The sequence below is a fragment of the Strongylocentrotus purpuratus genome, unplaced genomic scaffold (genome assembly GCF_000002235.5).
Source record: "Strongylocentrotus purpuratus isolate Spur 01 unplaced genomic scaffold, Spur_5.0 spur5_scaffold_9, whole genome shotgun sequence".
Classification (NCBI taxonomy): Eukaryota; Metazoa; Echinodermata; class Echinoidea; order Camarodonta; family Strongylocentrotidae; genus Strongylocentrotus; species Strongylocentrotus purpuratus.
Window position 1 is genome coordinate 130,676 of NW_022145615.1, and position 25,371 is coordinate 156,046.

A 25,371-nucleotide genomic window follows, 5' to 3' on the forward strand; every position below is an offset into this window, starting at 1 on the left:
CTTTACTCACTCGCAAATGAATATTCAGACCACCACACCCAGCTGCAAACTTGTACAGTATGATGCTTACGTAATATATTGGTATATACCAATGTCTGAAATGGTATATTTTCGCTTTGAGATTTTCCTTAGTATGCTGTTGGTGCCCCCCTCCCAACTTTGAAGGACCCATTTTTTTTTTTTTTTTTGTTCTCGAAATTTGAAAATTTGACATTTTGTTCCGTTGGGGGGGGGGGGGGTAAGGTCACCTTTTTTTTAGGTCAGCCATTGGTATAATGGCTGACCTAAAAAAAAAAAAAATCAAACGGGGAGGGGGTGGTTTTCACACAAAAAACATACACAAAACATATAAATAAAAAAAACTCAAGGGGGGGTTAACCCCCCCCCCCCCCCCTGCGTACGCGCCTGTGTTCCTCTTGATACTTGATACTTGATGTGGTAATCCCTGAAGCAGCTTTTCCAAGCTATACTGGGATGGGATGTGTTGTGACAGCAGGTGAAGGTGCAGACATCAAAAGGGTGTTCAATTGCTTTATACAGTAAAATAGTGACGTGCAAGTAAAAATAATCATGCTGCTATATGGTTTACAGCATTCTGGAACCTACAGGAGGTTCCAACCCTCTGATGACAGGGAGGGCGGTCATCTGGAAAGCAGCAACTGATGGGGCAGTAACTGCAGTGAATGGTAGTTGATTCCAGATGCGACTACCATTCACTGCAGTTACTGCCCCATCAGTTGCAGCTTTCTCAAAACTTTAAATAAATGAATAAAAGCGATACGTCCTAAAAGATAGTGATTCCTGGTTCCTCGTCCTCTTCTGCTTCCCTTCTTTTGGACCAGCCGTAATTTATTTTTTTTATTTGATACTTTTTGTTCTGTATAAGGATTCTGAGGACATCAGATTATTTGTTATCTCATTGTCTAGATTCTGAATAAGTATTGTATAATTAACATGGAACCCCTTCTCCTCAGAAAATCCACAAGAAACTACGTATCACAAGTATACTGTTTAATAGACGCCTAGACCCCTACATGTTTTTCTGTTTATGTTTGCTCTGTTGAGACACCATATAATGTGGCGACAATAGTCAAATCACTGACTAATCGCCAATAACTCAAAACACAACAACAACAACAACAACGCTGCACTGTACGCTGCACTGTACTGCACTGCAGATTTTCGTGATCTTGATTCCGATTAATAACGGGGTGGAAGTAAGTCTTTATTCGAAAGTTGATAATTTAATGATGATTTTGGCTTTTTGTTTTTTGCTTGTTCGCTCAACTTCGATGGGACATGGCGAAATTGCACTCACACCGCACCTGTCACTCATTGCGCGGAATGCAGAAGAGCAAAAGGACTCGGAGCCGCGCCGCCGGGCCTGGCCGCCGCGTCGGACTCGATTGCGCTGGTATATGGGCTCGGCATCTTCTTCTTCTTCTTCTTCGCTATAGGAGATAAGTACAGGCCGCGCATATTTTTTTTACACAACTGTTTAGCCATTTTCGCGAAAAAATTCCAAGAAGTGCTCTGGTGAAAGAGTCTAAGTCGTCAGAGCACTAGCATGCCCACCCATGCAGGGAAGGGAAGACATTGATAGAAAGGGGAAAACAAGGATGGAGTGGAGAAGGAAAAACAAGGAAATAGATCTAGACTCTACATTAGGAAAGAGAAGAGGATAAGTCAAAGGACGAGCATAGAAATACATAATTGAAGAGCTAAGAGGATCATAGATCTAGACTAAGGAAAAACAGGGAACTTACATAAGGCACTGGTTTTTTTAACTATGACCAAATAGCTTAATGACCCTTTGACACCCTGAAACTTTACAAAGATAAAGAATTATAAATCAGTTACAACTTTTTCTTGTAGCATGGACCTAGGTTAACCTCCCATAGCTCAACGAAAAATTTTCAGCGTTGCTTTATGTGCATGAGGTATCCCTGAACAGCCAATGTTTACGGAATTTTGTAACAAAATTGACATACCTTTTTGGTTGGAGCCGAAAAAAATATATACCCACAAGCAATACGTTTTTTTTCTATTGATGATTAATTAGCATGAGTGGATCTTAAAGAAAGTTAACAGTAATCTGAATTAACTCCTGTATTTTGATGGAACAGTGCAATTGAAAATGGTGTTTCGGACGTTACATTTTCCGTAAACAATGTAGGCCCTCATTTAACCCACTAGAACGATCATTTAATGAGATTGTTTATGGTTTGAATGAGCTTATTAGTTACTCCAAGTCATTAAATTAAAAGAAAATATAATTTAATTGTAGTAGCGCTTATATTAGAAATATATTCAAAATTTTAAAAAGGTGTCTCATTTTCCGTAAACAATTTTGTAACGTCCGAAACAACTTTCAATTTGAAGTAGCAAAAAATATATGAACTGCAGGACCTATCTTTCGTAACATTTTTTAAACATTTCATGGCGGCTACCCACCAAAAAAAAGAAATTTGCAATACATCATTGCAATACTATTTTATAGTTAAAACCAATTTTCCGTTAACAGTTGTAACGTCCGAAACAAAAAATACCAAATAAATGATGATAATCCATATTTGAGGGTATCTGGAGTGAATAAATCATTATGAAATAGGTTATTATAAGTCTTAACACAAGTCAAAACACAAATCAGGTCTTTCAAATCCAATAATTTTGTGTAAACTCAAGAAGGGTGTTTCGGACGTTACACTATTTGATTGTTAACACATAGTTTGCAAATATCAACTAATTTTCGATCATATGTGCAAGTTACGATTTCACAATGCACACTCCTGTTAAAAACACTATTTTGATAATTTCATTGAGATCTAAATATAAAAATATGAAGAAATATGATGAAAAAAATCAAATTTTCCATAAAATATCTAAAATTTCTGCAAAATTGACTTATAAAACATAAATATTGTAGCCACACTTTGTGGTGCAAGGCATTGCTGGCTGCTTTAGTATATCCTTAATTGTAATTTATCAGAAAAAAATCTCAATAAAAGTGACTCATAAAAATTATTCAGCCATTTTAACAGCACTTTCTGGTATGCTGTTAGCACGTTTCGGATGTTACATTAAAGTGTTAACAGACATGTTCATACTTTAACTAGTTCAAATGAGGGGCAAAGATAGATGTGAGAATAGCAAATTTAAATTGTTCAACCTCTCGTCTTGCTATTTACATTGCTGTGTGTTTGCAAATCATCACGTTTTCATTTTTACAGAGGTTGTTCCAAATTATGTCACATAACCAAAGATTGTATGGTCAACCTAAACTATTTGGTAGGTTACAAAAGCTCAAAATCACCCACTTAAGCAAACACGGGTATGATACAGGTATATAAAGTTGATAAAATCAAGCAAATTAAAATGTTTTTCTAAAAATGTATGGGAAATATGGATTTTCATTTGAAAATACCTTTTAAAAAGGGCACTCAGTACACGTAACTAATCTGTGTAGAAAGTACATACATGTATGAAAGAAAAGGGAATTAACAGTAATACCTTATTTAATGATCCTAAACATATACATGTAGTATCTTCCTCAAATGTATGCATACATACAAAATGTATAAGCTAGTGTAGGGGCTTATTTTGAACTTCTGAAACTCCCCTTCATATCCATGATTCATCCCTTTCATATTAATAGGTCATCCCGCATTCACACTAACCCTTTTCATCCACCATCCTTTCATCTGTCTATCTCTCTCTCTCTCATTGGTTTCAATTTTCACCTCATGCAGTCAAGCTGATAGTATAATTTACATATACTATGAATATTCAATATATACCCTTTGTTTATGTTTGAATATTCAAGAATACTTTGTGATGTTGATTTATACTTGTATGGGACTATATGAATATGTATTGATTTATTCTACTTTGCATGGAATGTATGTGGAATGCTACATAGAATGCTGTAATGCTTTTACACATTAAAACCTGGTCAGTTAGCCAGTAGTTATCAATCCTACAACATGTCTGCTGGGCTGCCTCTGTGTTAAGAGTGCTAGAAATTATCTGTTAGAACCGCAACCCTACACTAGTGTGAAATATAAATGGGCTGTCCGTTTTTTTTGTTTTCCTCTACGAAATGTCAAAGTTGGGGGTGCGGCGCTGCGGCCTTATCGCCGGCAAATACGGTACATGTTTAACCTACACTGTATATTGTTTGTCACCCGTGATATAGGCACAACAAGAGTTAAGATCTATCGACCAACCAACCAATCAATCCATCCATTCATCAATCGGTCATCAATTAAATAAATACTTATTTAAGAGCATTAACAAATTGTGTCGTTTGAAACAGCCTCCTAATACAAAAAGTGGTAAAGGATGATTGTTACTACAGTAGTATTATAACCTAACACATACACAATTTTAAAATACATATAAAATGTCTCACTCTCGAGATGTACATAAATTAGGATTCACTTATTTCTTATTACCGTACTTACATGACTGGGGGTACTTTTTTATAGTTTTATTTTTTAAAAGATTTGTCAATGTTTTGCTTACATACATGTATGAGTGATATTATTGAATGACACACTATAGAGTTGAAGGCAAAGAACATTAGCAAGCTGATTAAACATCTATATTGTAGAGTTTGTAGAAATTGATGATCTCATTGAAATGTTAACATCGTGTAACATCCGAAACAAACCATAGTATACATTTCACACTGTTGTTCATAACATGCAATATAGAGTAAGTTTCTAAGTGAATTTTCTAAGGAGTTTGGATGACTACAATTGCTATTAGCTTCATATTTCACTCTGTTAGATCACATAAGCATTTTTAACTACCGGTACCCGTTCTTGAAATGAATAATATACCTTACATAAATGGAGTGGTCGATGAAGACAAACTTGGTATACATGTATGTGCTAAACTAATTAAAACTGCACAATTTTTTTCATAAATGTTACAGAAGTATTTTTCTGCTAACAATTAATGTAACCGAGGTCAATAATACCTAAAGAAAAGCAATTAACTTGAATAAAGTTATAATGTTAACAGTGTGTAACGTCCGAAACATCAGTGGTGTGTCATATGAAAATTATTAGGCAATGCACTGGTTCCCATTTTTTTGGCATGTATTTACCTTATATCATCAGTTGTTATAATAAAATACGTTTGACCTAAGAAAAAAGCATTTTACCTATTGAAATAAAAACTTGTTATCGTCAAAACCCTAATTTAGAGCTATTTTTCACTTTCAAGTGATACAAAATCTGTATTTTTCAAGATAAAAACTCAACAATTTGCATGAATAATCTCTGAAACACATTCTTAAAGACCCAACATATTTTAAGGTGTAGTTAATAGCAAATGAGTTTTATATCACAGTTATTAGATATGCTATAGTTCACAATAAAATTGTAAAAACTCAAAGTATTCATATCTGGTGAATAAATAAGGAGATAGATTAAGGTCCAGAATTTGCATTTCTCAAAAATATGATTAGTCCTGATCCTAAAAATACAAGTTTGAAGTGAGTAAACATAATTTCATTTTGGACCCATTTGTGGACACATTTGGTATAAGTTAAAAAAACCAGTGCCATAAAGATCGAGAAATTAGGGAATCTATCAGATTAAAACAATTAAAGAAATAGATGACGAAGGAGAAAAGGATAGATTGAAGGAGAAACAAAGAAATACATAAAACAAAAGAGAAGAGGCTAGAATAAAAGAGAACAACTAATACATAATGGAAGAGAAGAGAGGATTAGATTTAACCCGAAACAAATAACGAGTACACATGTACAGCTCCAGCAATCCAACAAAACTGCCAAGGGTAATGCTAGACTCTGTTTCTAGTCGTTTGCACAGTATATTTGACTGAAGTGGCTAAACAGTTGTGTAAAAAAAATATGCGCGTACAGGCCACCGTCGGGTGTATTCTCGTACTGATTTTAGGTGCTGTGCAGGTGTATACACAGTGGCGTACGCAGGATTTTTTCAAGGGGAGGGTTTTCAAATCGGGCCCAAAATTTCGCATCAACTCAGCCAGCCGCTGAATAAGCGGGGGTGGGGTAAGAGGACACTTTTTTTTTTGGGGGGGGGGGGTCTCGAAATTTGAAAAATTGACATTTTGTCCAGTGGGGGGGGGGGGTAAGGTCACCTTTTTAAGGTCACCTTTTGGCAATTTTTTATTTGTTTTTATTAATTTTTTAATTTTTTTAATTTATTTAAAAAAATTTAAAAAAATAAAAATTCAAAAGAGGAGGGTTTTCCAAAATAACATACAAAAAACATACACATAAACAAAACTTGAGGGGGGGGGTTTAACCCCAAAACCACCCCCCTGCGTACCCGCCTGGGTGTATACATGTGGTGTCTCAATAAAAGGTCTACAATGAGCGATGTGCAGTTAAAAAGACATCAGTAGCTTAACGGAGCTGGATCTTGAGTACCTCTCTCTTAAAGCTTAGCAGAGAGGTACAGGTGACGGCGGCCTGCGGTAGTGAGTTCCAGAGCCTGGTGGCATCTGGAAAGAAGCTCCTTTGAAGAACTTGTGTCCGAGCATATGGCACTTGGAGTTTCTGGTCGTGACCTCTTAGCAAAGCAGGTAGTGATGGAGTCAGAACTGTCTGGGGGATGGATATCAGCGAGTTCTTGATACAGAACATCATCGCTACCTTCGCTTGGGCTCTCCTTTCTTGCAGAGATGGCCAGTGTAGTTGGTCATAGCTTTATTAATATTAGAATTAGGGAGGAGGCTGCCGGTTGCAATTCAAAATCACTAAAAATCGGCAATTCAATTTCAATAACCAACAAACTATGTTAATAAAATTCATTATTACCCGTATCAGACATCTGAGCAGTGGTTTTACAAAATCATATTAGAATATTGTAAACTTCCAGAGTGCAAGAAATAAACAGGAAGAGATAAATAACCTGATAGATTCTTCTGATCTAGGTCGAAAGCTTCGGTCTCTGATATCGACGGTGGTTCCACTGAGATTGCATCTGGCTCCACTGACCGCCTCTATACATAGAAAAGGCTCTGCGATTTTTTCACAAACACCAATTGGAAATAACTCCACCAGGTCAACCCCCAGGTCGAGGTCAGCCCTCTGACGTGATGCGGGATCCCGCTTTGTTGGAGTATAATCCAGAACCAGAGAACCAGACTGAAGTACGGCCTATGCCGTACTAGTGGAACAAATGGTTCGGTTCGGCAGGGCCGCGATGAATGAGATATGCAACGAGATTTTCACTCTTTACATCCTCATAAATGCACTTTTGCTGCAATATTACAATAGGCTAATAAAAATATAAAAAATAACAAACAAATATGGGTTTGACTTACGATAGCTTGCTCATTGAGATCCTAAATTAATGATTAATCCGAGAAAGTCTCGTAGTCTTGTCTCCATCTTGCTTTTAATTAATAAATATTCATTTTTTCTTTTCAAACATCCAATAGCTACGTACGAGTCAACCCAGTGATATATGAATATTCATAAACCCAATACGAAACGAGTGCTCTGATTGGCCATTCGCTATGTTTGGTAGGTTGACCCGGAAATATATCGGCTGGGTGATGTCATAGATTACTACTACTTTGAATGGATGAACGGTACGTTTCACGGTTCGGAGATAAAAATTGGATAAATCATATAAGTCCATTAATTTCACATTTGTATAATAGGTTAATTATTATTATTTAGTGTAAATAGGAGTACAATACATATTCTTAATTTACATCTGATTTATAAATCAGAAAATTAGATCTAAATAGTGAAAATCGGGGGAGAAAGCTCTATCACCATAAGTGGCAGCTGGATTGGCCAGATTACCTCCTCGGTGCGAGACCTCTGTAGTACCGCCTGTATATGGGGAATGTCAACAAATGTCAGTTTTATTAAAGAAATGACCCATATCAGACGGCTATTTCTGTCTACTTCTGATCCTGATATTATCCTAGGCACAGAGACATGGCTCAATAGCAACATCCACAGCGCTGAATTGTTCCCTCCAAGCTATGAAGTGATACGAAAGGACCAACTTATGGATACGGTGGTATTCTTATATATCGCTCAAAAAGGATATCATCTTTGAGCAACTGCCAAGCGCTCCTGACTTTGATGTGGAAGCAACCTTCATCAAAATCAGCCTCCCTAAGAAGAACTTCCTTATTGTAGGTGCCTTGTACAGACCTCCTTCTAGCACCCAAAAGTACATGGAGGATCTCTGTCAGTCTGTAGAAAACCTTCACAGTCAATACCGCAATGCCATCATCTGGATAGGTGGTGACTTGAATCTACCTGACATTGATTGGGAAACACAGTCCTCATCAGGTAACCAGTATCCTATGCCAATCAAGCAATGGTTCCTGGAGATGCTTCAAAACTGTAACTTACAACAGATGGTATCCTTCCCTACAAGAATTAACAACTGCCTTGATCTCTTCCTGTCGAGCAGACCCACACTTCTTAGCAAGTGTGTTGCGCTTCCAGGTATAAGTGACCATGATATCTTGCTAGTAGAATCCTCTGTTGTAGCAAGTAGGAACAGACCAGTGAAGAGGAAAGTCTTTCTGTGGAAACATGCCAACATGGAGAATCTTAGAGAAGACTGTCTTGCCTTTCAACAAGCCTTCACAGAACAATTTGACAGGTCGAGTCCAGTACAAGCCATGTGGGACAACATCAAGACCACTCTCTTACATCTGATGCAAAAGCATGTACCATCTAAGATGACCTCAACAAGGTTCAACCAGCCTTGGATCAGTCGTTCGCTGAAGCAGCTGACCCACAGGAAGAAACGCAGCTGTGACAGAGCTAAGGCCAGCAACAGCCCTGAGGATTACGAAAAGTACTTGGCTGTAATGAAACAGACGAGGAAAGCATATAAAAATGCATATTACAAATATGTTGAAGATATTGTCAGCCCTGATTCAACCACCAATCCAAAGAGGTTTTGGAGTTTCATCAACAGCAAACAATGTGACTCATCTGATGTAGCCTCACTGAAATCTACCGATGACCTGACATATTCAGATAATGCGTCCAAATCTAACATACTAAACAGACAATTCTTGTCTGTTTTCACAAGAAATGAAGACATGACCAACATGAAAGACATGGGTAGAAGTCCTTATCCATCTATGGAAGCCATCACCATCCAACCAGCTGGTGTGCTAAAGATCCTGTCAGAGCTACAAGTCCACAAAGCCACTGGGCCTGATGAACTCCCTTCAAGGCTATTGAGGAGCTTAGCAAAGGAGCTCACACCTGTTCTGACAGTCTTCTTTCAAGCATCCCTTGATCAAGGAGAGGTCCCAGATGACTGGAAGAATGCAAACGTTGCTCCTGTCTTCAAGAAGGGCGAACGGTGCAGACCAGAAAACTACCGACCAATCTCGCTAACAACAATAGCATGTAAAGTCTTGGAACACATAGTCCACAGTAACATCATGGACCATCTTGAAGACCATGACATACTCTTTGACGCCCAACACGGATTCCGTAAAAAGCGATCTTGTGTCTCGCAACTTACTCTTGCCATCCAGGATCTTGCCAAGGGCATAGATAACAGGGAACAACTTGATGTCATCCTCCTAGATTTTGCCAAGGCTTTTGACAAGGTGCCACATGGAAAACTTCTTCACAAACTGAACTTCTACGGCATACGTAATTGTACCCATGCATGGATAGCTGACTTTCTTTGTGATCGTATGCAGCAGGTAAACCTTGAAGGAAATGTCTCTACCAAGACCCAAGTGACATCTGGAGTTCCGCAGGGTAGCGTCGTCGGCCCAATGTTATTCCTGCTGTTCATTAATGACCTACCAGAGTACCTGTCTCCTGACACCACTGTTAGACTCTTTGCAGATGACTGCCTAGTTTATCGCAGCATCGCGTCAGAAGCTGACAGTGCACAACTCCAGGAAGACATCAATTCACTGGAGCAATGGGAAGCCGACTGGCTAATGGAGTTCAACCCAAAGAAATGCCAGGTCCTCCATGTGTCAAACAAACGCAAGCCTATCATCAAACCCTACATCATTCATGGACAAACTCTGGAGCATGCAGATACAGCGAAATATCTTGGAATTCATCTGCACAAGAAGCTGAGTTGGAACTACCACATGGACCAAGTAACAAGGAAGGCTAACTCCACCCGAGCCTTCCTCCAGAGGAACATCAGATCATGCCCACAAAAAGTCAAAGTACTCTGCTACCTCACCCTACTTAGACCAGTCATAGAATATGGAAGCATCATCTGGGATCCCTTTACCCAAGCCAATACCAGGAAGCTAGAGATGATACAGAGAAGATATGCACGCTTTGTTTGCAATGACCATCGCAGAACAAGCAGTGTCACAGCCATGCTCGACCAACTACACTGGTCATCTCTGCAAGAAAGGAGAGCCCAAGCGAAGGTAGCGATGATGTTCTGTATCAAGAACTCGCTGATATCCATCCCCCAGACAGTTCTGACTCCATCACTACCTGCTTTGCTAAAAGAGGCCACGACCAGAAACTCCAAGGGCCATATGCTCGGACACAAGTTCTTCAAAGGAGCTTCTTTCCAGATGCCACCAGGCTCTGGAACTCACTACCGCAGACCGCCGTCACCTGTACCTCTCTGCTAAGCTTTAAGAGAGAGGTACTCAAGATCCAGCTCCGTTAAGCTACGGATGTCTTTTTAACTGCACATAGCTCATTGTAGACCTTTTGCTGAGACACTACATGTATATATACACCTGCACAGCACCTACAATCAGTACGAGTATACACCCGACAGTGGCCTGTACTTATAGCGAAGAAGAAGAAGAAGAAGAAGAATAGATCTAGACCATGTAGACTCTACACTCGTTTTGTATTAAGGGCTAATCGGGGAATATGAGACCATATTTATCTTTCATGAAAAAGCCTCTGGACTTTACGTGTTAAAAAAGAATGAAATATAAGACCATATTCACCGCGCCGTATTTTGTAATTTTCATTGCACATCTAATATGCGTACGAGAACCTGTGCACTTTGCGCGCACTCTATTGTGACGTAATAATCACACCAAATTGGGTACACTGTTTGCAGTGTATCAAAAATGTTGTCAAGCAGCTGGATGCTTTGTGGTATCAGTGCTGGTTTGACAAAGTTTGTTCAGTTCTATGAGATTGTCATGTATTATTTGCTCTAGATGTCTGATTTAGATAATAATAACAATATTGACTGGCTTAACTTTCAGGAGATACCACATATATTGGTATCTCCCTCAAGGCCAGTCCATATTATACAAATAATTCAACTCCCTGGTGGAATTCCAAAATTCAAATCCGTAATTTAGTGACAGTTGTGGCCAATCGGTCCATTGAATGATTGAGTATCTTTCTTGGCCACCGTGAGTGCTGAATGTCCATATAAAACCTTGTGTATTGCAGCTTTAAAGTTTAAGTGAAACAAGAGACCAAGCCTAGACTCTTCTATTTTCTTTTTGTAAAACTAATCTAATCTGATTATGATCTATCATGACCCTCTCTCTCTCTCTCTCTCTCTCTCTCTCTAACTTTCTGTCTCTGTGTATTTTCATTCAGTTCCAATAGAATGGAGAGATGGGTTGGAAGAGTTGCCCTGGTAACTGGTGCATCTGCTGGTATTGGAGAAGCAATAACTAGATCCCTTGTGAGGCATGGAATGATAGTCGTTGCCTGTGCTCGTGGAGTGGACAAAATACAGGTACAGTGTATATATGATATTCATAGAATTGTTTTGGAAGATTTGTTATATTGCCCCGGCATGTGGCAACGGTATCCCCCCTTTTCCCAAATCTGCTTTTATTTAAAGCTTGAATACTTCCTACAAACAACACACAGATGTGATCATATATTTCAATGAGATTCTTCTCAAAACCAATGACAAGACATAGACAGTCATATTAATAAACTTTATTCTTGTGTTTTTAGAATTTAAGTCCTAAACTTTCAGCATGCATAGAATCTGATATAATCTGGTCCATTGATTGTAGTTGTAAAAAATACCCCTCAACATATTTGTCAACAATTTAATAGGAATAAGATATGTCAAAATGGAAGCTACTTTATCATTCTAGTTGTTCATGCCACTGTCTCAAAGGGGGACATCTTGTACTACAATGAATTTTTTTGTTGTTGCTAAGACTAAACATGTTGCACAGGGGGGGGGGGGGGGGGGGGGGTTAGAAGGCTTGAGAGCAATGAGTAATTTTATTTTTTAGCTCTGGTAAAGAGTATAGTATTAATGACTGCTTTGAAAAACAACTATGTCTCGAAAATTAAAGCAGTCATTAATACTTTTATATACCGAAAAGGGTCATGGAATACATGTGCGACTTACCAATCATGATAATCAAGTTTGTTTATGCTATCGAACTGACTAAGCAGTGTAATGCTAGGAGTCCACTGGGCCAGCGCCAGTTGGTGCCAGTTTGCGCCAATGCAATTTACTGTGGCGCCTAGTGTCACCAATAAGGTGCCTAGTGGCGTGTAGTGGCTCAAACTGCCTCCCAACTGGCTCGTGGTGGCCCGTAACGGCTCAAAATTTGAATGTGGCGGCCAGAAAATTTCAAAATGTTTGAAATTTTCGTTGCGCCACTTGCATCAAGCAATCAGCACCATGTGTCCGCCAAGTGGCACCAAATGGCGTGAACATATCGCCATTTGGCGCAAACAATCCGCATATTGGAATCCACTGGAATGTAATGGCGCGCACCAAGTTGCGCCAATGAGATTTTGCGCAACGTGGCGCCACTTGGCGCCAAGTGGCGCGCCAAATGTGCAGTGGCGCGAGCGAAACGGCACCCGATTGGTGACTACTTCGCGCCAAATGCCACCTGGTTGCCCGCCATTCGGCGCCACTTGCCGCCTATCAAAATTGTAAATATTTAGTAGAGATGTTGTTCATACAGCAGCTGAGGAGGGTCTGAACCAGGTAGCCGATGGCCGGTATTTATATAGTCGGCAAGTAGCGCCAAGCGGCGGCAAGTTCAAACCAATTTGGTGACCTTTCGCACAAACTAATCACCAAGTGGCGCAAAGTAGCCGTCTATTGGCGTGAATGGCGCCAACGGTGAATTTTGGAATCAAATGGCCGTGTAATGGCGCGAACTGGCGCAAACTGGCGCAACATTTTGGAGCAAGCCGGGTGGCATTTGGCGCACGCCATATGGCACCCAGTTTATTCCACTTGGCAACACCTGCTGAGCTAACATTAATTCGGCGCCACAGCGAGCCACTACGAGCCAATCACATTATCGTTGGCGTGAACTGGCACCAACTGGCGCTGGCCCAGTGGACTCCTTGCATAAGGCACAAGGTACATACAAATACGTGTGTGGGACTATGAATGGGCTGGATTTTTTTGTGTTACTGAAATGTGCTCAGAATTCAAGCAATTCATCTATTAAATGACTATAACAGACAAGAAACAAGTCAAAGGTAAGGACAAGAATCAGTGCTTATCAATATAACAGAAATTTTGCATGAAATACCATCAGGAAAGTTATCTAAATTTGTCAGAAATTAGCGACAAACACACCAAATTCAGCGCTGCAATGACGCACAAAACGGCGTAGAATTCAACTTTTCATCCATCAAATGAATTCAAACACTTGCATGATACAATCTTCAATACCTGTATCACCGTTATCACAAGCAATAAAATCACAATCTATTCTAGACCTAGATCTATAGCTAATAATAAGACCAATTCATTCACGTAGGGCATACCCTTTTGGTGTTCTTCCTGCCTAGCGACCAATTCTTCGCACACGTACACGTTCACTGTACATGTATGGTATCCGCGATCGCTCAAACCAGTTTTTAAGCAAGACTGAACTATTCCCGGTAATTTGAATTTTACCCTCGAACTATAACATGGGCTTGGCATTTTTCGTTTATTTACGGGAATGGCTAAAACCCTGACTGCAATTTCGACCAATCAGATGGCTGGATTTCGTAAGTGAGGTATATAACAAACTCTAATACATGTTTAATTGTTTCAAAATAATCTCAAATTCACAAAAGAAAATCCCTAAGGATCTCACATGCAGCATTTTCCCCTTTGACTGGAGAAGTAATCAGTAATGTGCGGTGGCAGTTTTACTTTTAGTTATTCTCTTGGAATGATTATTTGAAATTGTTCATGGATAGTTGAGTTATCTTCTGTTTTTACATTGTATCACTTAGGCAATGAAGTTAGAGCTTAAAACTGAGTCTGCCTCTGGAAAGCTCAGTTATCTTGTGTTTTTACATTGTATCACTTAGGCAATGAAGTTAGAGCTTGAAGATGAGTCTGCCTCTGGAAAGCTTCAGTTATCTTGTGTTTTTACATTGTATCACTTAGGCAATAAAGTTAGAGCTTAAAACTGAGTCTGCCTCTGGAAAGCTTGAGTTATCTTCTGTTTTTACATTGTATCACTTAGGCAATGAAGTTAGAGCTTGAAGTTGAGTCTGCGTCTGGAAAGCTCAGTTATCTTGTGTTTTTACATTGTATCACTTAGGCAATGAAGTTAGAGCTTAAAACTGAGTCTGCCTCTGGAAAGCCTCAGTTATCTTCTGTTTTTACATTGTATCACTTAGGCAATGAAGTTAGAGCTTAAAAGTGAGTCTGCCTCTGGAAAGCTCAGTTATCTTGTGTTTTTACATTGTATCGCTTAGGCAATGAAGTTAGAGCTTAAAAGTGAGTCTGCCTCTGGAAAGCCTCAGTTATCTTCTGTTTTTACATTGTATCACTTAGGCAATGAAGTTAGAGCTTAAAACTGAGTCTGCCTCTGGAAAGCTCAGTTATCTTGTGTTTTTACATTGTATCACTTAGGCAATGAAGTTAGAGCTTAAAACTGAGTCTGCCTCTGGAAATCTTGAGTTATCTTCTGTTTTTACATTGTATCACTTAGGCAATGAAGTTAGAGCTTAAAAGTGAGTCTGCCTCTGGAAAGCCTCAGTTATCTTGTGTTTTTACATTGTATCACTTAGGCAATGAAGTTAGAGCTTAAAAGTGAGTCTGCCTCTGGAAAGCCTCAGTTATCTTCTGTTTTTACATTGTATCACTTAGGCAATGAAGTTAGAGCTTAAAAGTGAGTCTGCCTCTGGAAAGCTCAGTTATCTTGTGTTTTTACATAATTGTATCACTTAGGCAATGAAGTTAGAGCTTGTAGCTGAGTCTGCCTCTGGAAAGCTCAGTTATCTTGTGTTTTTACATTGTATCGCTTAGGCAATGAAGTTAGAGCTTAAAACTGAGTCTGCCTCTGTAAATCTTGAGTTATCTTCTGTTTTTACATTTTATCACTTAGGCAATGAAGTTAGAGCTTGAAGATGAGTCTGCCTCTGGAAAGCTTCAGTTATCTTGTGTTTTTACATTGTGTCACTTAGGCAATGAAGTTAGAGCTTGTAGCTGAGTCTGCCTCTGGAAAGCTTCAGTTATCTTCTGTTTTTACATTGTATCACTTAGGCAATGAAGTTAGAGCTTGAAGTTGAGTCTGCCCCTGGAAAGCTTCAGTTATCTTCTGTTTTTACATTGTATCACTTAGGCAATGAAGTCGGAGCTTGAAGCCGAGTCTGCCTCTGGAAAGCTTCATCCTATCCAATGTGATCTTACTCAGAAAGATCAGATAGCTGCCATGTTTAAAGAGATCAAGAAGGAGTATAAAGTAGTCCATGTTTGTATCAACAACGCAGGTATTAGCTTTGGTGCTCATCTAGTCAGAGGCAAGCCAGAAGATTGGCAAACAACATTAGATGTGAGTGCAAACTCTTTTCTTAAGCCTTGTTCACCTATGATTTGCCTGAATTAGAAGAAGAAAAAACATCATGGCAAAATAACACAATGCTAAAATTAATGACAAGTTGGTAGAAAAACTTTGAAAATGTTAATCTCTTTTGTTAATTTTTTTCTTCTTCAAGGTTTGCTGTATCATGTGCCCACAAGGCTTTTTTAAATTGGGGTTTACTAATACACAGGACCAATGTGAAAAACCACTTTGGCCGATATCCTGTTTTAAATATTTTTAAATAAATAAATGAAGTCTAAGCAGTGGTCAAAAAAAGAATATCTACAGCATTGAGCAGAAAGATGTTTGGATTAAATTTCTATACACAACATACAGAGTAGTATTCCATCCATAAATTACAGCACACCCCAATGAGAGGTTTTCTATATACACTGTATTTGGTCAAACAAGATTCTTTGTCTAATTTGTCTTGTTTCTTTTATTTTGCTTTCAATCTGGTCAACTTTGTATGAAGCATAATTCCCCTTTGAGCAGTACTTTGTTTATTGTTATTTTGAGATGCTTGATTTGTTCTCTCACCTCTCCATAAATTTAATGTGATAACAGTTTTTTTGCTTTCTCTTTCCATCAGATAAATGTCATGGCTCTGTGTATTTGCACTCAAAATTCAATAAAGCTGATGCTGGATAATAAAGTGAATGATGGACAGATTATACATCTAAATAGGTGAGCTAAAAAAAAAAGATTAATTGTTGTTGCCTTCCCTTCTCCCCCCCCCCCCCTTCTCTCTCTCTCTCTCTCTCTCTCTCTCTTTCTCTCTTTCTCTCTTTCTCTGTATGTATTGGCACAGCTCAATTTCTTGGCTTTCCGACTGGTACCATAATAACAAGTTAACCCGTATGACACTTGTGGGATAAACAACTTGGCAAGCTATTGTGACCAAACTTGTGTTAGAGATGTACTTGATGGACATTCATGTTATCGTGCTGTTTAGGATCACATGCTAAAGTCAAACAACATTTTTCAGGTCATATGCTAAATTTTACCTGCAAGAGACTTTTGTGACAAATAACTGATCACACTTATTACTGTGGTAACTGGTAATCTCGTAGCGAACACATTTGCGTAAGAGAGACACTTGTAAAACCTTCATGTGATGATGGTGTATAGGCTCATGTGACAACATTCTTAGCATCTGTCACTCCAATTCCAACCAATAAAAAGGGTCATAAATGCGTTTGGGAGCCTTCTTGTTTTATTTATGTTGGACATTATGTCCTATGATTAAAATCATTTTTAAGTTACATTGTAAATGTAAGTTTTTATCAGTAAGACAGTTATTACTGGACAGTTATTACTCAGTAAATGTGGAGCTCTATAACACTATTTTAACAACATGCTCTTTCTTCCTCGTTAAATCATGTCGTGGAATTCTACTTTATGAGCTGTACTGATACAGTGAAGGCATCACTAATTATACTGATTTAATTATAATTATCCCCTCGCCGACAAAGTCAGAGGGTATATCGAAACGCTGCCGTCCTTCCATCCGTGCGTGCGTCCGTAACAAATTTGGTTTCCGATTGATAACCTCAGTAATGTTTGACGTATTTTAATGAAATTTGAAATGAAGGTTCATGGTATAAAAAAACAGCCTAAGTTTGATTTTGGAGTATGTAGGTCAAAGGTCATAGCTCATTAAATATGCGAATCTGGTTTCTGATCCATAACTTTTTTATTGTTTGACAGATTTTAATAAAATTTGATATGAAGGTTCATGGTATCAAAAAACAGCCTAAGTTCGATTTTGGAGTATGTAGGTCGAAGGTCATAGCTCATTAAATATGCAAATCTGGTTTCCATTGATAACTTGAGTAATATTTGACGAATTTTAATGAAATTTGATATGAAGGTACATGGTATCAAAACACAGACTTAGTTCAATTTCCAAGTATGTAGGTCAAAGGTGAAAGGTCATAGCTCATTAAATTTGCAAAAATACCTAATTATACATGTGAAAATAGTATAGTCCAATGGAGGTCACTTGTTCTGATGTATATAGGCCATTTGTACCCTGCGAGGGGATGCTACGCTTTACGTTGACTTGTTTGATTTCAATTTGTACAATTTGTTGACCATAGATGTATACTCTTCTTTTGAGTTACTCACTTTACTTTTGTTATACATAAAGAAGTATTTAACTTTATACTGCATGTAGTTCTTTTGTACTAGTGTTGCATTAAAAAAAGGAAGATTATATCTAACATCTGCTTTACTTGCTTCTTTCACAGTATGTCTGGTCACAGAATTGTAGGAGATGGTTTTTACTGTGGAACTAAGTACATGGTGACAGCTTTGACAGAAGGTTTAAGGAATGAGCTGAGGGCAATGAAGACCAACATCAGAGTTTGTGTAAGTTTCAGTGAAATAACAGTATCCTGTTAATGTGATTTAGTCAATTGACAGACTATAATGTATATCTAGTTAGATGGCGCACTCATGCGTTTTAATAAAATATTTCCTCACATGTTAAACACCTGTGCAAGCTCTCTGCTGTTTCGAACCCCTTTAAGCATTTGTAACAAGTGAGGTACTCAATATTAATTCTAAATTGAAGTTACTGTGGTAAGTCTATCCTTCCGTTGTTTATATATGTTTGTTCAGTCACAATTTTTTTGCATAAAGTGAAGCACGCTCAATTGTGTAAAGCTTGTCTCTATACATCAGTTTTACTTTATTTTATTTTTTTTCAATTTCTGTCTGTTACAACTGCGTCAAAACCTCTCTATCTCATCAGAATCATTTAAAAGTTCCCTGTTGTCGTATTATTAATAATCATTTATTTGGTCTAATGAACTTGCACTATTTGGTTTTATCCCAGGGTATTTCACCAGGTGTTGTAGAGACTGAATTTGCACCAAGAAAGGCACGCCAAGATCCTGCGGAATGTACATTTTATCAGAAAAATCCGGTGAGTGTGACATGGTTCAAATGTGGTATGAAATTTGCAGGCCCAACAAATGAAAATGTTAAATTTCAACGGCTTTTGAAAGATAATAATAATTTAGAACTTCTCTTAGAAAAAATGGGGGCTTGAAAATGTCTTTAAGTGGGAAAATAAGGACTATTAGTTGTCAAATCGACTTAAGAGCTATAGAGCCAGTAAGTTATAATCTGATTTTCAGACCATTGTACCGAAGGGTTGTACGGTTTTTTGCTGCGCAAAGATTCAATCAGTTTAATTTTGGCCATTACAAGAAGTGGATATTAATGTAGACAAATGTTCATGTACCCTTTACAGCTCATTTTATGTATGTTATTACCACAGAAGAAGAAAAAAAGCCAGTCAGTCACTCAATAGTGTCTGACAGTGAAGTCTAGCAAGTAAACAGGTTTCCTTGCATAATTTAAATATTAGGACACTGTTAACATTTAAATTTCATAGATAGGACATACATGACATATTAATAATTCCTGCAAAGTTCTACAGAATTTGATGTTGGCTGCAAAAGGGACATAGTATCTTTAAAGGTATCTTAAATTCATTGGCCTGTATTCTGAAGTCGTGTCTAACTTAGCCACGTCTAAAGTTAAACAACTGTTTAGTTAGACATGACTTAAACACGAGGTCCTGTCTAAGTCCCGTCTAACTAAACAACTGTTTAAGTTCTGCGCAGGTCGTGTTTAACTTTTAGTCACGACTTCTGCGCATGCCCAGTAGGCGTTAATTCTGACGAAAGACCCAATGCACATGCGTGCGCGCACCCGATAAATAAATTAACGTGCACAGCTAGCTGTGCGTGTGCTGGTACCATGGTGATGTGATCGTGACGTAATGACTATAGACTGCATGTACTGTGTACGTACGTACGTGCACACGTACTGTACACTGAGATTAACAAACACACTACTTATCAGTGCCTCAGTGCTCAGAAGAATCAGAAAAGAAACCTCTCCAACAGAATGGTTAGTTTATTATAGATTATGGAATTTCCAAGATGTCACCAGTAGATAAGAATAGTTAGTATTATCGGGGAAAAAAAATTAGGCTACACGAGAAAAAATCCTGCAAAACGTATTTGTAATTTTAAAGAATGCACGTACCATTGTTCTCCCCCGCAAGTTTGGGGTCAGCAAGTAGAGTGTACCGTCGACATTGAAAAGCAGCAGACTCGCGCCCTTAAACAGGACTTAAACAACCCCTCGCAGTTATCTAAAGTTAAACAGGACTTAGACAGGACTTCGTGTTTAACTTTATTTAAACACGACTTCAGAATACGAAAAAAGTTAGACACGACTTTGTGTCTAAACTTAGACGGGACTTAGACAGGACTTAGACAACTGTTTAATTAAACAGGAGTTAGACACGACCTCAGAATACGGGACAATGTGTTCTACAGAAATTGTTGGTTTCATGACACCTGTACATGGATAAGACACAAGCCTACCGGTATCTCTAAACCATGGACCTCCATGGTTAAACCAAGAAAACTTTGTCATAATCCTGAAAAGGACATTTATCAAATACACGTACATCCAGGAGTGGTACTCAAACTATATTCTAGCACCCCGGTGACTTAAGCTCACGCATGCCAGCCATTCTCCACTCCTGATGACGGATAGTCAACCTGTTCGAAACGTTGAGCCATACTCATCCTCTCCAAGCGCTATAGTTCTCCTTAGAACTATATGCTAAGAAAGATAACAAACAGTCCTTTTCAGGACTACCACACCCCCAAGAAAGATTACTGAGTCACAGTCCCTTTCAGGACTCCTCAACCCTCTGTCTCTCTCTCTCACATGGTGCACCCACAAACCTACTGTATAAGTATATTCTAATAATTTAGACTGAATAGCAGATTTAGTAAACTGTCTTTTTTTTAACAATCTTGAACCAGATAAACATTGTGTCAAACATGATCACTAGAATAGATCCTAATACTGTGTATCCTGATCGTGACTGTATAGCTTAAAGATAAACTTGAGTTCTGGTAAAAAAAAGAAAATTAATTCTCACAGAAACAAACGAAACTTACACTGAATGTTCAAGATTACAAATAAATAACATGTGCCAAACATTTTTGGAAGAAAATGTATACTGGCTGAGTAATGAGCATAAGAAGACAAGGAAATCAAGGTAGTACCAGCCCTGACACCATGAGTGTTGTCCCATATATAGCTTTCTGTGTAAGTGCTTGTTACTTTACCAAGACTCGGTCAAATTTATTATGATTTTGATGAATCCAGAACCTTGCAGTCCACACCAATACTTACATGCTACATGATCAACTGTTTCTGATCCTTTCCACACCTTTTCTTTCACAATGCAATCGCATTACCAGTACTAAAGTTTATCTTTAAGTTCCAATGTTGGAATCAAAAAGGGTAATTTTAGCACTTGTTCCAGGGTAATTCATCTCATTCCTTATAGCAGCTTAACATTTCGTACACCAAATAATGTTATAACTTCGAGTGAAATTGCTTATTTGTGATGCAAATGTATTTCTCTTTGCTGAGAGTTTTTACATATTTATGAGTATTCAGTTATTTTGTAGGTTTTGTTTGAGTTTCTCTCCCTTATTTACTTCTTTAATGTCTTCTATATTAGAGTCTGAAAGCAGAAGATGTTGCTAATCAAGTCATTCACATTCTACAACAGCCTGCTCATGTTCAGGTATAGTATTCACATATCACAATATTACCTGCCAACTTTTCCGATTTAATCAGAATATTCAGATTTTCTGAATTTTTAGGACCTACAAATTTGGAGTATTCAGATTTTTCAAAATTCTCAATGACCAAAGATTTGTTAAACCCAAATTTGGCTTGTTTTACCACATGCTGCAATTTGAGAGTTCACATATTGCGTGTGTTGAATGGCTGCACGGTCAAGTAGGGAATTTTGTATTCGCTTTTTCGTACAGATTTACCGCGTATTGCCAGTTACACTGCCACTGCATACATGGCCATGGTAAGGCCATATGATCGCCTGTTAACCCTTACTGTACTGAGGTGGGGGGGGAGGCCCCCCTCCCCCCCTCCCCCCTCGACATTTTCTGAGATTGCGCCGCAACCCCTTGGAAATTTGAATTGTCGTTTCATGACTTTTTTCCCTCAAGTCTTACGCACATTTTGGTACCATTTTTCGTCGAAATCAGATATACCTGTAAGGTGTTACATAACAATTAGTATGCGCATGTCATCAAAAATATGCTATAATTGCATATATTCATGTACAAACAGAAATGTGAATACAGGTTTAGATGTATTTCTTCCTAAGTGGGAGATATGAATTGGTATCAAATTGCTTTTATATGTATTCCAGAACAAAAGAATAAATAAAACAATAGATATAATAAGAAATAAAAGATAATAAATATTTGAAAATCGCATCAAATTTGCATAAATTATTATTAATAATTACATCACAATAACTATTTTGTGTTAGAAAAGAAGTTTCATTTGAATAATGAGTTTCAATTAACATTCAAAAAGTGGAGTCTGACAATTTTGGTAACGATTCTAGTTCCCTGTATATTTCCAGATTTGATATTCATGAATGCGTATTCATAATTTATGAAAATTAACCTATGCATTTCAAATATCATAAAAGTAATGTAACCTCATGAATTTGAGATGAAGGAAACCTTCATTCAATATATTTTCAACATTCTTCACAAGTCTACAGACAAATACGTAGAGTTTTCTGTAAAATGCATAAAATTAGCATTTTGCATAATTAATTAGGCTATAACTACAAAAATTTGCATATTAGGAAAAAACTAATTATACAATCTTGTTCCTTACGTAAATATCTACAAACATGCACATTTTCGTGTTCATCGGACTTGCAACGGCTGAGATCATAGGGGGGGGGGGGCCTGGGAGGCCCCCCCCCCCCCCCCCCCAGTCATGAGGTGCTCAAAATAGCCCAGTACAGTAAGGGTTAAGGGTACAGATTTCCTATTTTCTAATGTTGGAAGGTATGATGATATTACCAGTTTTCTCCTCTTAAAACAGTGATATTTGCAAGATTTATATTTCAACCACTTTTATTTTCAGTAAAGAAGTGAAAAAAACAAATTAATAACCTGACTTTGAATGCCTTGCTAATACATGTACTTGAATTAATTCCATGTATTTCTCTAATGTAACATTTCTATTATGCTAGTAACTAATGAGTGTTTTCTCTTTTGTGTCCATTTTTAGATCCATGACATTTTGCTACGCCCAACCGAACAAGTAAAATAGAACAGTACTTTACAACATCAAGCAAGCACAGTATACTGTAATATCATAATATTATAAGATGGAAACCAGTTTGGCTACAACCAGCAATATAATCTAACAGCCAACCAGTATGTTTCTCCATATTTACAGTGTAATCAAATGTAGCTGTTTATTTTCCTCATAACTATTTTTGTAATTGTCTTTAACATCCTTTACCATATTTTTCTTAATGACATAATGATTCAAGAAGTTAGTCCAAAACATGAATATATAAAGAGTGAAAGAGTAGTCTGACATTGTTCAACTGTTTTGAGTGATTAGATCAAATTACCAAATGTTTATTTTTTTACACCTAGTTCTAGACAAGTGGCATTTGTCAGCAGGCAAATAAGGTTAATATGCATACTTTGTATATTAAATTAATCATGATGATATATATGTTTATGTTTAGTATTTTAATATCAAGAAAAAGGTGCTCTAATTTGCTTACTAAGATTTGGTCTTATTCAACCAGGATAGCCACATGAGTATTGACACTGCTCCTCCTGCAGGTCCTGTAATTATCATAACCCTAGCATTACCAGGTAGCTACCTTGGTCGGTTAGGGATGTCAGTAATGGGCAAGGAATGAAGCCAGGATGTTGTGTATGAGCAAAAAGAGCCTTCACCTATGTGCTCACACTTTTGTTACACTGTCAGAAAAGATACACATACAAAAAATATAGATTTTTATTGAGAAATAAAATTACTAAATCATTTTTTTTTTTATCGATTGATGTATTACTTTCTAGTTTTGTGTGTCTTTGACCAGTATTTATAAAAGTGTACTTTATTCCAGGAGCATTTTTGAAAAAGGGGGCCTGAACATGAAAAGGAGCATGTCATTTTATTCCAGCCCGTGGTATTGTACACGTTGACTTGAAAAGTGAGGGGGAGCTGCAGCCCCCTCCCCCCTTCCCTGTTTTATGAAGTGTCAAGTGTCAGTCTATTCATCACATGAAATTACTATGATTCTGAAACTAAACAAGAAATGACAATCATATCATGGAATCAATTGATCATTTTCACTGCATGACTAAAGTATGTTTAGTTGTTCACTGTGTCAAACAATTGCAGGAATTTGTATTGACTAAAGAGGTTAAGGATAGAGGTTGCTATTGTATTACGTACTGTAACAGGTGGTCGACTTCGGCAAAGATACATACCACTTTCTCAAGTTGGCTCATTGATGACTGACAGATGATGTCACAAGGGGAATTAGATCTGGAGGTTTTGGGGGTGGAGCTTAGCAAGTTTGAAAAACCAATGTTTAAAAAAATATTTAAAAATCTATGAAAAAAATTCAGAAGTTTACATAATCAAAATATGAGATGTATGCAGGACTGCAAACCAACAAAAATACACTTGTATTTTGATGTCATGGGCCATTTAAGGGGTAAAACAGATTAACGACTATTATGTACACTGTTTGTTATTCACTAGTAGTATCTGCAACGCTGCCATGTCACATTTTTTCTGTGTACTGTATACCGGCCACATTTTTGGACAGAATTTGATCAAATTTTATACAGAGGTGTATTGTCAATATATTACTGATTTATTTACTATGTTTCGTAATACTATTGTACATGTATATGTATATACATCAATGTACCTTTGTAAATTGACCCTTTCAGCCTTGTGCTGCTGGTCGATCATTATATACCAATAAATAAATAATTAAAAAAATTAAAATATTGTATCATGGTCAAATATGGATGCCTGATGTTTTTAGTGATGCTTCTCTCAGTGTCCACCTTCTATAGGGTTAAAGGTCATATTTTGGTGAGTGTCTTGTTTAGTTGTAAACACATGCTCTGATGAAAACATTTTCAGTGTCGAAATTGTACATTACCCAATTTGCTAACTTCAACCGTGGACCAAACTGTAGAAGAATTCATCACAAAACTCCATGTCTCCCTTTCAGGCATTCCAAGAACAAGACTTGACATGAGTGTATGCAACAACAAATAAACATGAAATAAATATAAATATATCAGTTCAATCGTTGATAGCAGTCTTTTCTTAAAGACCCATGATTTTCAATATATCTATAATAAACTGAAGTATTTACTACTTTAATTCAAGTTAATGTTTATTTCATTATTTATCAAATGCGATAGAAATCTATTTGGACAGCAAGCACATACTACAGGCTTGATTTGAGAGAAATATTACCCCCTGGACAATCCCCTAGGACAATTACCCCCCCCCCCCCCCTCCAAAAGAGAAATTACCCTCCTGTTCATTAATGGGGAAATCCACCCTGATAATAAGTTAGTTTTAATGGATCCAGAATTTATTTGGGGGTGGGGGGGGGGGGGGGAGTCCTAGGGAGTATTTTTCAGGAGTGGGATGATTGTCCTGGGGGTA

At 37.7% G+C, this 25,371-nt stretch overlaps 1 protein-coding gene across 1 annotated transcript; it reads left to right on the forward strand.

Annotated features, from left to right (window-relative positions):
- The first annotated feature begins 1,154 nt into the window (after positions 1-1,154).
- LOC574825 (dehydrogenase/reductase SDR family member 11) lies at positions 1,155-24,715 on the forward strand. Its single transcript, XM_775221.5, has 8 exons — positions 1,155-1,217; positions 11,561-11,702; positions 15,529-15,738; positions 16,361-16,455; positions 18,021-18,141; positions 18,611-18,700; positions 21,338-21,403; positions 22,939-24,715. The coding sequence occupies exons 2-8, from the start codon at positions 11,571-11,573 to the stop codon at positions 22,978-22,980; spliced, it is 756 nt and encodes a 251-aa protein (XP_780314.3). The 5' UTR covers positions 1,155-1,217; positions 11,561-11,570; the 3' UTR covers positions 22,981-24,715.
- Positions 24,716-25,371: the final 656 nt, after the last annotated feature.

Excerpts from the sequence above, each read along its gene's own strand:
- LOC574825 (XM_775221.5), top strand. The coding sequence starts at position 11,571 with ATGGAGAGATGGGTTGGAAGAGTTGCCCTGGTAACTGGTGCATCTGCT. Across the intron at positions 18,142-18,610 it reads AGACCAACATCAGAGTTTGT|GGTATTTCACCAGGTGTTGT; the intron begins GTAAGTTTCAGT and ends GTTTTATCCCAG. Across the intron at positions 18,701-21,337 it reads CATTTTATCAGAAAAATCCG|AGTCTGAAAGCAGAAGATGT; the intron begins GTGAGTGTGACA and ends CTTCTATATTAG.